Source organism: Solea solea, chromosome 2 (genome assembly GCF_958295425.1).
Source record: "Solea solea chromosome 2, fSolSol10.1, whole genome shotgun sequence".
NCBI lineage: Eukaryota > Metazoa > Chordata > Actinopteri > Pleuronectiformes > Soleidae > Solea > Solea solea.
Window position 1 is genome coordinate 23,096,954 of NC_081135.1, and position 15,654 is coordinate 23,112,607.

The following is a 15,654-nucleotide window of genomic DNA, read 5'->3' on the forward strand; positions in this document are numbered from 1 at the left end:
TTACTCAAACATACACGATGAGCTGTTGCCTTTACGGGGGTTTGTTCAAAGTCGTGATTCAGTACTTTGATCTCTGGCAGCAGAACATGTTCCCGACATGTCTGTGTGACTTCTGTAAGGTGTGGTTAATTGAGGGCCCACACCTCCTGTTGCCCTCACTGACTTCTGTCTTCATCTAAGCAGCGCAGCATGGAGAAGGTCAAGGGGTCAAACATACCTCTCGCCCTGGTCCCTTGGCTGCAGTGACATCTACTGGACTATACCAACGCACTCTGTTTGGGGGGAGAGACATGCTCCTGCATGGCTGAACAACATTTCAAGTATAAGATAAGATGAAAACGTGTTATGCTCAGTCATTTTAGTCTGAGACAAGAACAGGCGCAGAGCGACCAAGACATATCAACAAAGCATCAAAACATGTGACAAAAAGGTTTATAATGAAGTTGAATGGACACATTTATACAGAGAATTTAACTGATAACACTTCAGTGTTTATAATGTGAAGTTTGTGAAGGTTTTTCTGTGCAGCTTCTTGCTTTCTTGCCTTAAGGCTCAACGTATAATCCCCTAAAAAACGAGGACCCTGTGGCGATACATAAAAATGAAAAGAAATAGCATAACAAAGGGGATGTTAAATGCCACTGTTCATTGTACATATCATGAAACAGTTGAAGGGGTAAAAAAAAAAAAAGACAATTAAAACTTTACACAGAATAATGCAACCACGCACCGCACCTCAGTTGCATTTTCTGCCCCCTTTTCTTCAACATCATACATCTATAAAACAAGATTTTAGAGCAACAAAGTATTGGATGAGATTAATGTGACTTTAAGTCTGTGTTTAAACGATTGAAGGAGACAGGACAGAGGAGAGTCAAACAGCTACTTCTATGTGCCTCCCTTACTGATCTTAAGTGAAAGTCATTCATAAATACAAAACAATATGAAGTGACGCTTTTTTTTTTGTAAGATTATCTTCCAATTTCTTTCTGACTTTCAAACAGTAACTTTTCTGTGGTTAAATAAATCCCATATTATAAAAGCTCCTGCACAATTTTAAAAGCATCCTCAGCCACATCCTGGTGCCAGGCCGGAATGCAACATTCAGTAAATAAACAGAATCAACAAAGACAGAAACAACAGTACATTTACTGACAATGGATATAAAGATGATCCTTGGGAAATGTACAAAACATATTTTTATACCAAAGGATTATAACAGACAAAAGTGATGTGAACAGTGCTGTAAAAAAAGAAAGAAAAAATAACAACGTACCACTCTACGTGACAGACTGATTTTCCACCTGCATGACAAGAGCCAGATACTGGAGAATTATGCAAAGCTTTTTCCACAAGGGCTGTCCTTATTGTTGAGGGAAGAAAACTAAGAAAGATTGAACAAGCACAGGTAACATGGTGACAAATGAATTCAGCCCAGCTTTTGGTCCATCAAATTACATTTCTTCACAACACCAACCTTTGTCCAAGAAGCTAGAGGGGGTGATGAACTTTAATCATATCACACAGTCACAAGTCACCCTGAGTTTCTCGTCAAATTTGGCAATTACCGTCTTAAAAATGGCTTTTTCTCGTTATATTACAATGCATGTTTCTTTTGTTTTAAATTGACAGTCGCCCAAAGCTTTTAACGAAAACACATTTCAATTACACACAATGGAACTGTATGAAATATTTGACTTTTATATCACAAATTAATCATTTTTTTTGTTTTCTGTAAAGCCTAGTATAAATAGTGGTTCAAAATATTTAATTAGCAAATAAAAGTATCATACGAACAGAACAGTACTTCAAGAGGAATTACAATAGAAAACTTTGATTGTTTCGTCATTTTCACCTGCAAAATGTAGTTGGCGAACACAGTTTAGAAAATAAACGGAGGAATCGGGCTAGTTCGCAAGCAGATCCACACATAACGTAAAGAAAATTTGCAAGGACATAAGCAATAATATTTTGGCTGGATAAAATGATTACTGCTGTGAGATTCTTTGCTCAAGGAGAATTAGGGAACATACTTACTCAGCAAGGACATCGTCAGAATAGAATAGAATCAACAAAAGGAGGGGAAATAAACGCTCAACTTACCAACAACTTCTCATTAAAAACCCATTATTAACAAATAAGTAGATTCAAAACAAAATGGCATCCTACATTTGCAACTACACAATATTGTACAAAATAAGGCATTTCCTTGTGTGTTTACTGCAATGCATTTCTCCACCTTTATCTTCTGTTATTAACCAACACTTGTTATTCCTCAGTAAAAACAGAGCATGGACATGGATCGACTATTTTTGTGTTAAAATATTTGTATATATATTTATAATTTCAGTTTTTCTTCAAAACGTGAATAGAAATGCAAGGTAGGAGTACACAGTATGACAGAGTTTGTACAAGTTCATAAATGGAGTGCAGGTCACTCCATGACTTCGCTGGCTGGTACTGTGGCGACGAGCTGGAGCGGGATCTCGGCATTGGCCAGGATGTCCTGGGCCGTGCTGGAGCCCTGCTGGATGTTGGTGAGGATGAGTGTGGTCCCGCCCGCCGTCGTGATGATACTGTCCGAGGACCCCGCGGACTCCATCGAGACCACCACCGAGGTGCCAGAGTTCACACCTTTTTTGTTCTGATGAGTTTTAATGTGCTTTGCCAGGTGGTCACTCCGCATGAAGCGCTTGGAACATTCTGGGCAGACAAACTTCTTCTCTCCTGTCAGAGAGAAAATACAGTTTGAAACCAGAGAAGTTCAAGGCGGAATACATTTAAAACGCATCTTGTGAGGGGGTTATGTTTTCAAGATGGGAAGAGAAGTTTTAGATAGAGGCATTCAAGTTCTGTTTGCTTTTTGAGATTAACATGAAAGAAAGCTGCAACACAAGATCATAAAAAAGTGTCACTGAATGAAATGCAGCCAACGTTTAATCACTGCATTATTGTCGTGTGGCAACCTGTCTCCACAAAAACAATAAACAAACATGCTGTGCATTTCACCCCATGGCTAATGGTTGTAATTACAAAGGAATATTCTATAAAATTCAAAACAGATCAGGCGAGCTGCTCGGAGGCTGTGTCCAGACTGAATAAAGAGCCATGCGATGAAAATAAAAGCCAGAGCAACAGCTCATTACAAGCATCCCTTGAAACGTTTTTGTTATATAAAGTGATGTTAACAAATCTTGTAAATTACAGTGTAGAACAGACTATTTAAACATTCTGAACTGGGACATTACCATTAAGTCTGTGACATCTGGCTACACGCTTCACAATGGTCTACAGTCCTAACCAGACAGTTAATTCCAGGAAAGTGGGGGGACAAATTCTGTTTTTTTTTGTTTTTTTTTACTTGACTCACACTTTACAAAGTAGAAACAAACACATCAAACTGGTTTTCCCTAATGTTTTCCTGATGTGAAAACACAGAGGGATCAAAAAAAGGGCACCTGTGTGTGTTCTCCTGTGTCTCTGCAGCTCATCACTGCGTGTGAACCTCTTCCCACAGAACATCCAGCTGCAAACAAAAGGTCTCTCCCCTGAATGCCAGCGCAGGTGTGCTCGCAGGTGCGATGTTTTTCCATATACTTTCCCACAGCCCGCAATGTGGCAGATGTGCTGCTTCTTTTTCCCGATGCCGGATCCTCTGACAAACACATGCACAGACAGTTAGCAGGGTATATGCAGATTTAAGACTTTGTTAGACTTTCAAGGCCACTTTGATTGAAGACCCTAACATTAACAAAATAAATCAGTTAGCGTGTTCTTAGTACACAAAGCAATTTTCTTGTGAAACCTGAATCATGTTGACACAATCAAATATCTTCGAGTTAAAACAGTCAAGTGCGAAGAGAATTTGCAAAAAGAGAGAGCAGATGCACTGTCAACCCAAAGTAAATGTGAGCAGAATGACATGTCAAAGTGACCTTCATATTTGTGCTCAGTCAAATATGCTCATAATAACTTTATTCTCCGCATTATTGTGAACCCCTCAGCTTGTTTTTACACTCCCGGTTCCTTTATTTGATGCTTGTTTATGTTCCATGTACACTCTCATAAATAATAGACAGCTAACTAACACCACAGACCCACTTATTACCTAGTTTATTGAGTCTGTGACTTTTGAATGCAGAACTGAAGGATTAATTGCATTTTTTTTAGGATAATTAAGGTCTTCATATTGGACAATCAGATTTAAGAGTTTTTAAGGGTGCACAGACACCCAGACTTAGGGTCCCAGTGTGTATTATTTCCAACAGAGGTGAGAAACCAATTACGACACACAAAGAATTTAAGAGAAAACAAACAGACTTACTCACCTCCCACCTGACTCTTTACAGTTGGGGCAAGTACACGCCACTCTACGCAGCCTCTTGCCCTCTTGAACTTGCTGATCCTCCTCATCCACCAGCCTGACACGAAGGTGGGACAGATCACTCGTGTTCAGGGTGGAGTCAGTGCTCAGCTGCCAGTCTCCAGAGTCTGGCTCTTCCTTTATCTGAATGTCTGAAATGAACGTGCGTGAGCGTCAACACACACTCCGGTAATAACATGGCCAAAAAAATCTCAGAGGATTTTTTTTTTTAATAATTGTGTGTTCCTGACAGCGTGGCAGCAAACTGAACAAGTAAGCATTTATATTACGCACGGTGATAAAATAATTACTTGATTGACAAATTAATTATTAAAGTCGTCACTGTCAATCTGTTATACCCTGTGGACTTTAACGGCTACACGAGATGCATAAAATGGATACAATCAAAAACTTCATTACGATGTTTTGACAACTACATTCAACACAAAATGGCTTTGAAATATTCACACAATGAAATTTGTCAAGATGCTGAATGCAAATAAACTATGTTGACAGTAAAAAGACTTATTATATATTTATATATAATACAAAATATGATGTCTGTTCAACGTGTATGTTGAAAATTACAGTAAGTAAAGAACAGGTGTAATGATAATGACATTATGGATGTTAATCAGACAGTAAGTCACCATTAACAGTTGGGGCAAGTACCAGGACCACTGAAACTGGAGCAGATAAATGGAAATTGCTCATTATCAATTGTATTATTCACACAAATAATAGATGGGATTATGAAGACACTCCAACTGTGGATGGTGCACTGTGAGCGACACTAATTAATTTCCTTCCACTTTTTTTGTATTAGTGCAATACCTGCTATGATCAACTGCAAAAGTGTGTTTTTAAAGTCAGCTGCTGAAGATGGAGCCTTTTGGGATACACAGCATTGGTAAATGGAAATACGACAAAGGAGTTTATCTGGGAATGACAACAGGTCACTCCATGTACTAATAAGAATAATGAAGGTCTAACTTGTCCAGCAAAGCATAGACTTGTGATGTACACTATGAACACAACCACAAATTCCTGAGCGAGCAAGTGAGTGAGTGAGTGAGATAATGACATGTTTTATAATAGAAACAAGACACCATACCTCCAGGGTTGTCTAGATCTCCTTCCTGTTGGGCCACAGAGTTGACTGTCACTGTCTGCAGATTGGGGATATGTCCTGTGCTGATGCTGACCGGGTTGGAGCCCAGTGACAGGGTCTGGACTGGAGCCAGTGTAATCTGTTGGGGTGGTGTTGTGGGCAGCTGGAGGTTCTGCAGGTTCTGCACTCCCTGCACCTGAAAGGTCTGCCACTGTATCTGACCTGATGGCGTAACTGTCTGGGCTTGGATGATGAAGGTTCCCGGATTAATCAGCTGTACGTTCTGCAGGCCCTGTCCTCCTGACTGCATCACCTGACCGTTGGTGGTCTGAACCTGCTGTAACTGAAGGATGGGTGCGGCTGAGGACACCTGGATGCTCTGCTCTTGATTGTGTTGGATAAAGCCTTCTTGGAGACCAGAACTTGAGTCGACGTGTTCCGTCACCACTGATGACAAAGAAGAATCTTGCGTCAGCAGACCTGATTCATTTGCTGGAACGTGTAGGTCAGAGGAAGACGTTGGCACAAAAACATCAGGATTTGCATTTGACTCACTGCCTGGTATTGTCTGTGAGAGGTGAATGTCTGTCTTCATCTGGTTCTCTGAGCCATCCACAGGCTGACTTGTCATAATTAGCTGGCCATCGGCAGTGACTCCTGTTGCTATAGTTTGAGCTCCAGACAGGCCCAAGGAGTCCAAGTCCACACTGTTAATAGGAACAAAAGTAATATTCCCGGGCAAACCCACAGGCACATTAGTAACAACCTGACCCTGGTTGTTGAAGGTAGAGCTGCCAATAGAAACCCCCTGGATCTGGTGGACATTACCAGTCTGTGATATGAGGTTTTGGTTGTTATTAAGGATGTTAGCAGTTGATGTAACATTGAGACTCTGGCTACCATCAGTCAAGATCTGAATCTGCCCCGTGGCATCCTGAGTCAGAGTCGCTCCATCTATGCTGGATGTGAAGCTTAGCTGTCCGTCTGCTGTCTGAATCTGAGGAATTACTTGGTACTGAATGTTAGGCACTGCATTGGCATTAGAGGAGGCTGTTCCCGACGTCACAAAGATTGGCTGACTTTGCAAGTTTTGGAGAGGAAGAACATACTGTCCATTTGATGTGAATATTCCTTGACTTTGGATCTGCATCATTCCAGATTCGTCCTTTGCTGCTGATGTAGGTGTTAACACTTCCCATTTATCAGTCCCGGTGAGCTGAGAAGAAAAATCAGACATCTGTAAAATGTTTGACATAATAAAAAAATATAACTGTCTGTTGTAAACGTAACAGCTGAGTTTGCAAATGTCCAAATACACTTAATATAAAAAGGTGCCAGGGGTTAACAAAATGGGCGTCAGAAACATTAGGAGGCAAAATTTGCAAAATTCATTCGTTCATGACAAAGGAAAAATATACAGGCATTTTTGTTGTAGATTGCTTGACTAGCAATGATTTCTTACAACTTATAAACCCAAAGTTTAATGTTTTATCTCCTGATTTTCAAAATCCTCTACACAAGCATTTAGACTTCGATCCACACCAGCTATAACCACAGCTATAAATAAGTGCTAATTGACTATAAATAAAAGTGTAACTCCACTGCTGCTGCTTTGTAGTGACAGCTACTAAAATCTTACTCTTCCAAATAACACTTGTGTGCTGCAAGAAATTATAAACATGCAGTTTTCTATGCAATTTTGAAACATATCACTCACAAAGCATCTTATCAACAAAGACGCAAGACATAAGAGACTTAAAACCCCCACAGAAAACTGATCTTTGAGCGCCACATAAAAAAAAACATGCTCATAGTCACTGATCGATATTGCGTCACAATTATGGAAATAACAATCAACATAAACCAGCCAATCAACCTGCCTTTATTCATTGAAGAGTTTAATTTCCCCTGATGTAACCATGGTTTGCGGTTAATGTAGCTGTATTTCATTAGCCCCAATTTAAGCCTGAAGCATCTTGTGTTACAAGCAGTAAAGAAAGTATGGAATGTCTGGTTTGACTGCATTTCCAGGGATAAGTGGGTCTGCCTTTAGTCTGTTGGTTTTGCACCTTTAAAATATAGTCTAATAAGGACTAATTAAGATATGTTAATTTCCCCGAGGGAACCTCCCAAAGGGATTAATAAAGTCGTCTGTCTGTCTATTACCTGAGGGATATAGGTGCTCTTACTAACTCTTTTTAAATCATTAAAATGGTAAGTACAGTACAATTGTAGCAATAAACAAATTCTCCAGTACTGATGCCAAATTGTAGTGGCTTTAATTCCACAAAAGCAAGTGCAAGCTATGCTTCACTACCACCACCAATTTTGTTCAGCTGTGAAATAAGGTTTCACTTCTGCTTTAGCTGTGTTGGATCTAGCAGGTGCCAACTAACACATCAGAGGCAGCACCTCTGTTGACCTCTAACAACAATGACCCAACCTTAGTGCAGCTGGTTGCTAGCAGATCAAGGAGTGATGGCTGAGCTCCCTAGCCATAATGGAATGTTTTTAAAGGAATAAATTGGGTTGCAACAGTGTAGTCTCACAGACCTGAGATGGTATCAAATGACAGGCCATTTGGGCAAAAATGGCTTTGTTTTAGCCATAGCGGAGCAGAGTGGAGGGAGGTGAGAACTACAGAGACCATCATCCCATGCCTGCAAAGGATCACCCCAAAAAAGAAGGTGAGGAATAAAAACCAGCCAAAGAACTCGGAAAACATCAAAAACACTATTCCCCACAAGAGAGCGAGAGCTCAAGAGAGGAACAGTTTTATCTGTGACTATACAATGAGCTACCACAGGGGCCAAATTATTAGCATTCATCTTTTTTTTTCATACTTTCATATTGATAAACATACTTAAAAGAATACAGTTTCAGACACAAGTATCATATAAAAAAGCATCTGTTTACCTGTGATGTCATAGAAAAGATACCCAGACCCTAGCAGTTATTACCAAAATGTCACAATAAATATCATACTGTGGATGATATCATAATATTGAACAGGTAGTACCATGGACTTGTTACCACTGCATTATCGTACTGTATGAATCCGGTGTCATTACATGCCTATGAGTGGCCATTAGTCTGAGCTACACAAAAAGTGTCACTTGTCACTCAAGAGCAAAGTTCAGAGTTCGGAGGTTGATCCCCTAAAACAGCAGCCGCGTTAACAGCCTGGTGATGTTAAGGACTGGGTTGTCACCTCCATCCCAGCAAAGGAGGCGGGATCTGAAAGCTGCATGAGACGAAGTGTCTCCTGAGAGGTTCAAACCAGGGTACAATACCCACCTCCAAGTTTGAAATGTCTGTATCTCAGTAAGCGCCAGTCGGCGACCGAAAACGCAACATCGTATGTTGCTGCTCGAATGAAAACTTACCTGGCTGCCCCTGACTTCCTCCTGCTGCTGCAGAAAGTCGCTTTGACTACTGTCCCCGTCCGAGGCAGCCATATCCTCTGGTTTCAATGGCTGTTCTGGGGCTGTGTGATAAAAGCATCTGAGGTTAAAGAGTGGTAGCAGCCGAAGCTAATGATAGCTAAATACACCACATTCAATGCACAACGTGTGCATCGTTCTGACAGCGTCGATTCAGTAGCTAACGATGCACTCGCAACCCCACTGCTCCTCACTTCCACACAAAAACACCGCGTAGTGCGGATTAGCCCCAGAAGAGCGGGCGTTTTGTGCCGTGTCCTGGGCAAGTTAAGCTAGTTAGCTGCTAATGCTAGCTTAGCCGGCGCTGATTAGCATTATCACTACCAGACATCACTGCTAGCGAGCTAATGTAACCAGAGGGTGCCTGAGGTAGCTTGTTAGCTTTCCGTGGGTGAGGAGTGAGACAGATATTACGTACCAGTCATTGCGTGACCTGTCGTGAAACGGAGTCCTGATAGTCACAAGGCGCCGGACATGATCAACGAATTATATTGATTGCATTCGCGTAAAATTCAGGTGATAACTGTCAGATTTCTTTGTATTTTGATTGACGTACGATGGGCAACACAAAGGGTGGGGCCTCTACTGTTGACTGGGAGTGCTTGCGTCACAAACAGGAAATCCCGCCTTTCTTTAGCAAGGTGATTGGCCACTTGTTTTACTCGCCATATTATGCTTGGCCACTTGATATGTCACTCATCTGTTGTTTGACTTCCTGTTTATTATGCATTTTCAATTTTTACACTACCGTCGTAAATGAAAGTGGAGGTTGTAGTTACATCGTGTACTTTTAGTCGCATTTGTTCTAAGTAAATCAGATCTTCGCCATGAGGAAGCAGCTTTAAACTTTTGAATTGTTCAAAATATTAAGTAGAGCTGGCATGTGTTGGAAATTTAGAAACAAAGGTGGATACTTTTCCAAATACACCAAATTCACCAGCATTTAACATTGTCATTTAACATTAAGGAACATTGTCAAGTTATTTGCAGGTCGATTTGCTTTGCAATTTTAAGACAGGCTTTCTGTGATAAACGTCTTGCAGGCAGTGCAGACCATACCATAGACCAAGTGTAATAAAACATGAGATTGAAACATTATAAAATAAGTGCAAGAGGAAAAGAGAAGAAGTAATGGATGATTAAATCCAGAAGAAGGCAGTAATGCAACATTATGGATGCCGACTGCTGTTAGATGCCAACACCAACTAGCCCAAGTGAAAGAATTAAATAAAAGTGCTCCAGACACCTTTAAACAAGACTTAAAATACATAACAAATAGCAGAACCTCTCCATCAGAACTAGGGTAAATGAATATGGTAAGCATTTAATTGAAATAAATATATGACTTTCATTGTGACCAACATTATGAATCACTCATCTGACTGATGTCCTGTCAGGTGCCACATATTGACTTTTGTATAGAGATACTTGTCAGTCCCAGAGCTTTAACATCAGCAGTTAACCTGCAAACTCATGCCCAGCTCTGCATCTACTTACACCACATTTTACCATATAGGCCTACCTGTGTATGCCTCCAAACCAGGGGATGTCAAATGTATGGCCCGTGGGCCATAACCAGGCCACCAATCCAGCCAGCAGGATGAATTTGTGAAAATTTCACATTATGAGTACAATCTAATCATAATGTGGAATACTAAATTTTTTCAGTAAATGTTTTGTGCCTTTGTAGATCCACTGTGATCTGTAAGTTGTAATGCACATGTGTAAATGGTAAACTTAGGCATAATATTGTTGAAACTGCACTTGTTTTTCTCAAGAAATTACAGATTTTTCACAATATGTTTTGTAAAAACATACTTCATTAAATGTAAGACAAAGGGAACATTTTGGAGTTTGTGTTGTTTAGAGGTTATTATACTACTATTTTACTGATCCGGACCACTTGAGATGGCCCTTGAACTAAAATTAATTTGACACCCCTGCTTTAAACCTAAGCACACTTTTGTATTTATTGGACTATTGTTAAACATAAATATTGCATACAACTGCAAATGTAAAAAAAAACATGGGAAATTCAAGTATTGCGAACTAATTGCTGCAGCACCTGTTACAAACATCATATTGTGGCTGAAAGTAAAATATAACACAAGGCAGTTTGACAGATGGTAAATAATTATATTAACAAAACCTCAAGCCTATAACGTAGTACTCTCTTTTTCAGAAATGTTTATACCTCACTTTATTAAATAATAAAAGTATTCAAGTGATTTGTAAAGTAACATATGACATGGGATCACTGGCTTTAAAACTGCATTGGTGATCTGAATGTGACTGGAGAAAACTACATGTTTTAGAACAACACTGATGCAGAAATGAATGGATTCATTGTGGATCAACCAAGTTGTGGTCAATATCAATTTGGTGGTTAGATCAGTGCATCACTGCTGTAAAGTTTACAAAGCATCTTTACTCTTTTGATGACACTGATGTGTGAAAAACATCAGACTTCTACCACGATGCCATTTATCCTCACTGTCATGTGTTTCTGAAAGCTGCCAGTGGTATTGTCTTACGCATGAATTTGAGAGTGAGCAGCAATTGAGTTTTAAGACGATTACTCGGACAAAAACAAACAATCAGGACAAAATCGGAGTTTGCATTTGACTGGATGTCTTCCCCTCCATCTGATTGTGCACATTACAGCATTGTGAAAGTGCATTGAAATGAGAACCTGCATGCTATTGTACCTGATCTGTGCCTGTGATGCTATCAGGAGCCCACTTTGAAGTATTATTTGTGGTGTGTCAGTTCCTCACAGTGAGCGACTGCAGTGAGGCTATTTCTCTCAACCTTCAATTCAAACTTGGCCCATTACAGCCAGACTACAAAAGCACTTTCTGTGCACTCAGGAGCTCATGGCAGTGAATGGTGGATATTTCCAATCACTCTGCTGTCAATCCAAGTGTCAGGTAAACACAGGCCAATGGAAACAGCTTTAGAAAAACCTTGCAGCTATGTCTGTCTTGCTCCAGGAGTCCTTGGAAACATATCAACAATTCTACAAAGACCTCCAAGTTAAAGGGAAAAGTCAAATGTCTTAAAAACAACAACTTGCTGCGGTGGCCTACAGGAGGTAGGAGCTGCTGTGGTGTTTGTCTTCAGACCTGGAAGTGTTGTCTCCAGCTGCAGCAGCAAATGGAGGAAATGCGATTGCACCGACAGACCTTGTATTCACCTCATGAGAGGAATCTGTGAAGTCTGTAGAGCAATTACCCCATGGATGTGTCATCACATAAGGATGAAGTAATATATAAAACTGTAAATGGGGCATCCATGACCATCTCACTGCTTGTGCACAAACCTCGCTTTCATTTTGTTTCTCTCTTTGGATTGTGGTGGGGGAATACGATATGCTTTAATTAGAAATCTGCTTGGAATTATAGATGAAATTCGTATAAAAAACACTTATTATTGAATACAAAAACCTCAGGAGTGGCCATTGTTGTTGTGACACAGTGCAGAATGTGAAGGTTTAGAGAAGCGAGTCCACAATGGCTCTGAGTGTTTTTTACATTAACATATTGACAGTTGTTTTCATGATGGCCAGTCCAAGAGAGAGTGACCCCACGGAGAGAAACTGCCCTGCTGGAGGCACCATGTGGTACACTGTAAATGGGACCTGAGAGAGAAAATTGAAACTAGTGCATAGAGTAGTGTGGATGGAATATAAAAAATGTGTTTTATAGACAACATGAAATGGGAATGATCATGCAGTTCTTTCTCTAAGGCACCAACAATTAACTGTTGAACATTCTGTGCAGAAAAAGAGGTTTTACATTTTGGCTAATTGATGACATATCAACATTTCAAGTGACACTTATAATTTTACATGGAGGTGGTAAGGACAGTGGTGGCATAAAACAGGTTAATGCCAATATGTTATTTAATGCTGCAACACTGAAAAAAAGGATAACACATTGATGATGTGTGGAAAAAAACAGATAGTTTCCTATAACCAACAAGGTGCTTTTTTGTGTGTGACCCTAATTATATTTATAACGAAGTAGACATCATCACTCTCATTTCAGTCAAAAGCAGGTTAAAACACTATTAGGTTGACATGCAGATTTGTATATATGTGAATAAGTAACATCATTTTGGTTGAGAAATTAGTTCACGTGTCTGTGGTGTGCAGGGCCACACAATTGCAATATACGATTCCTGGCGAATGAGTGATGATGATGATGATTAACAAGAGACCATAAAAAATACAAAAGACATGTGTATGCAGTATGCATCACATTTAAAGTGTGTATTGAAACAGAAGTTGTTAATGCAAGATTACTTCACAGTTTCATATATATATATATATATATATATATATATATACATATATATATATATATATATATATATATATACACAGGATATATTGGATATGAGATGGCTGATTTACCTGTTTATTGCATACTGACATGTTATTTAGAAACATTATCTGCACCTTTTGCACTTTATAAGGACCAAATCAAATATTTAGTAAAAAGTAATTACAAAAAGGTCACGATAAAACTAGAAAAAAGAAAATAAGTGTTATGATTTCATGATCCAAGCTGCCCATTCTTCTCAGCATAATCCTGGCAATGTTAAATCACTAATCAAATTAGAATCAAATTAAATCAAAGCCCAGATCTGTGCCAAGACAGTACAACATGATTGGGAGGAAAGTGTTGCATAAACCCTCATATGTGAACTTGCAGTCTTGATTCTATATTGATTTCATGTTTATTCTTTGCACGGTGTATAGCGCAAGTGTCAGACAGAGAAGTCACACAATGGCAATAATTACAGCATGGCATCACTTGACTATTGTCGTCCAAAATAGAGATAATTTCCACTTTGTAATAAGTTCATACAATACATTTATTATAAGCATTGTATTTCCCAATGCAATCCCTTGTGCACAGTTACTGCTGTGAAAAATGCCTCAGTTGTTCTTTTATGTGTATTTGTTTTAACTCACACATTCTTTATTTAATGCTTTAAGGCCTTTAGTGTGTTTGTAATTTATAACAGCACGGCCACGGTCTGTTTTGCTGGGTGTGTGTTTTTTCGAGTGAGCCTTCTGCTCTGTGCCCCTCTTCTTGTGATGCCACTGTGGTTTGCCTCAGGGCAGAGTGGCACCACTTGATTGATGGTGCTGACGGTACATTTGTGTTAACAGAGAAACTGCCACATTCCTCTACTCGTTTTAATTCCCACAGAGGTTATACTAGTCAGACCGCATTTACAGTCCACCTACGTCATTTAGTGGTTATGAATATAATTTCATTTGTATTCATTATGTTTGCATGTGTATTCTGAAATGTGTTTGATGAAACCAAGATAGAAAAAAAAAACACACCCAATAATCTTTATTTCTCACTCTAATTTAATTTATTGTCACTTTATGAAAAACAAAATACTCCACAAACCAGACCACTGGGAACAACTTGTCAGTCTCTGAATCTCAACACTGCAGCACAAGAGTGATCTTCTATGTGGGGTTTAGGTTGGCCAACACCACCACCACCCAGAGAAGAATGCAAAAACAGTTTTGTCTCAAGCCGCCATTGTTCTCTCCAGAGGATTTGTATGGTTTCAATTAGACAACTGTCGGGTGAAAACAGCCTGTTGTTGCACAGTGAACTGTTAAGGACAAAGTTTTGTACAGGGATGAAGCAATGGCTTCTGTAAATTGCTGTAGAAAATTTGCTTGTGTGATTAAATCAGTGCTTAATGCTCAAGCGAGCTTAATGTTAGTTGATGCACATGTTGTCACTCATCTTTTGTTCCATGTAACCACAATAAACACTATCCTATATTTTACTCACTGATCTCATACCTTAAAAACTATAATCCACCTTATTTCCATGACAAACACTGTGCTTTGTGGTGCTGGCACAGGCTCAGCTCCATAAAATATCCCATTCAAAAAGTTGGATATGCAATACTATCTCTGTAAAATGACCATTTTTATTCAATCTTTTTGTTCCCATCAAAAGGCCATTTTGTTCTCTGCAATCCTAATGGTTACAAGATATTCAGCAAAAGCACTGCTGATCTACAGCTCTTTGTTGGGAGTCCCATGGAGAATACAATCTTATTTTGGAGCACTGTGGCTGCAGCCATACAATTCCATCAGCATAAACGCTTCACAAACACTTACACACAAAGTATAGGGGCGAGAAAAACGGTACTTCAGACAACAGGAATCGTTTTCTGGTTGTGCCTGTGGATTGTGTCAACTTCTATTTCATACAATACAAAATATCAAAAAATGTGGACTTTTTGGTGAAACTCTAGTTGGATGAATATTTCTTTTATCTTTTTAGGTGTTTATTTTGCCATGGTTGAGGGGTGTGAGTAGGAAAACTGTAAACATTACAAATGTGGTATTTTTTTTGTCAATATTTGGAGATTGTAGCTGGGAGCTGAACAGTGAAAGGAAGGATATTCATCAATCATAATTTCAATAAAGTATGTAAATGAAAGGTTTTCTTCCCAGCTTTACAAATAGCAATTTAAAATGACCAATTATTTTGGCCGAAACACCTGCATCCAGCATGTGACCTTCTAAAATCAGCATCACTTAACAGATTTAATTATAATTGTCCCCTCTCTGCTACAGTCAATGTCAGCTGTGTCTTTTAATTCTCTAATCAGTGGTCGGCAGGACCGCTATCACCATCCCCATGCAGCTTCCAACTCAATACAGACATCCCTAAACACACACAGAC

The 15,654-nt window shown here is 39.4% G+C and overlaps 1 protein-coding gene across 3 annotated transcripts; it reads right to left on the reverse strand.

Moving 5' to 3' along the window:
• Positions 1-415: 415 nt before the first annotated feature.
• Positions 416-9,510, reverse strand: sp3a (sp3a transcription factor). Of its 3 annotated transcripts, XM_058622722.1 has the most exons (7): positions 9,336-9,510; positions 8,861-8,961; positions 6,030-6,690; positions 5,478-5,921; positions 4,329-4,515; positions 3,459-3,655; positions 416-2,727 (listed from the first exon to the last, which is right to left on the reverse strand). In XM_058622722.1, exons 1-7 carry the CDS (start codon positions 9,340-9,342, stop codon positions 2,435-2,437), a joined length of 1,890 nt encoding a protein of 629 aa, XP_058478705.1. In that variant the 5' UTR covers positions 9,343-9,510; the 3' UTR covers positions 416-2,434. The 3 variants fall into 3 exon arrangements, with proteins under 3 accessions (XP_058478705.1, XP_058478704.1, XP_058478706.1); XM_058622721.1 differs by having other exon boundaries at positions 5,478-6,690; XM_058622723.1 differs by lacking the exon at positions 8,861-8,961 and having other exon boundaries at positions 5,478-6,690.
• Between the last annotated feature and the right edge of the window lie 6,144 nt (positions 9,511-15,654).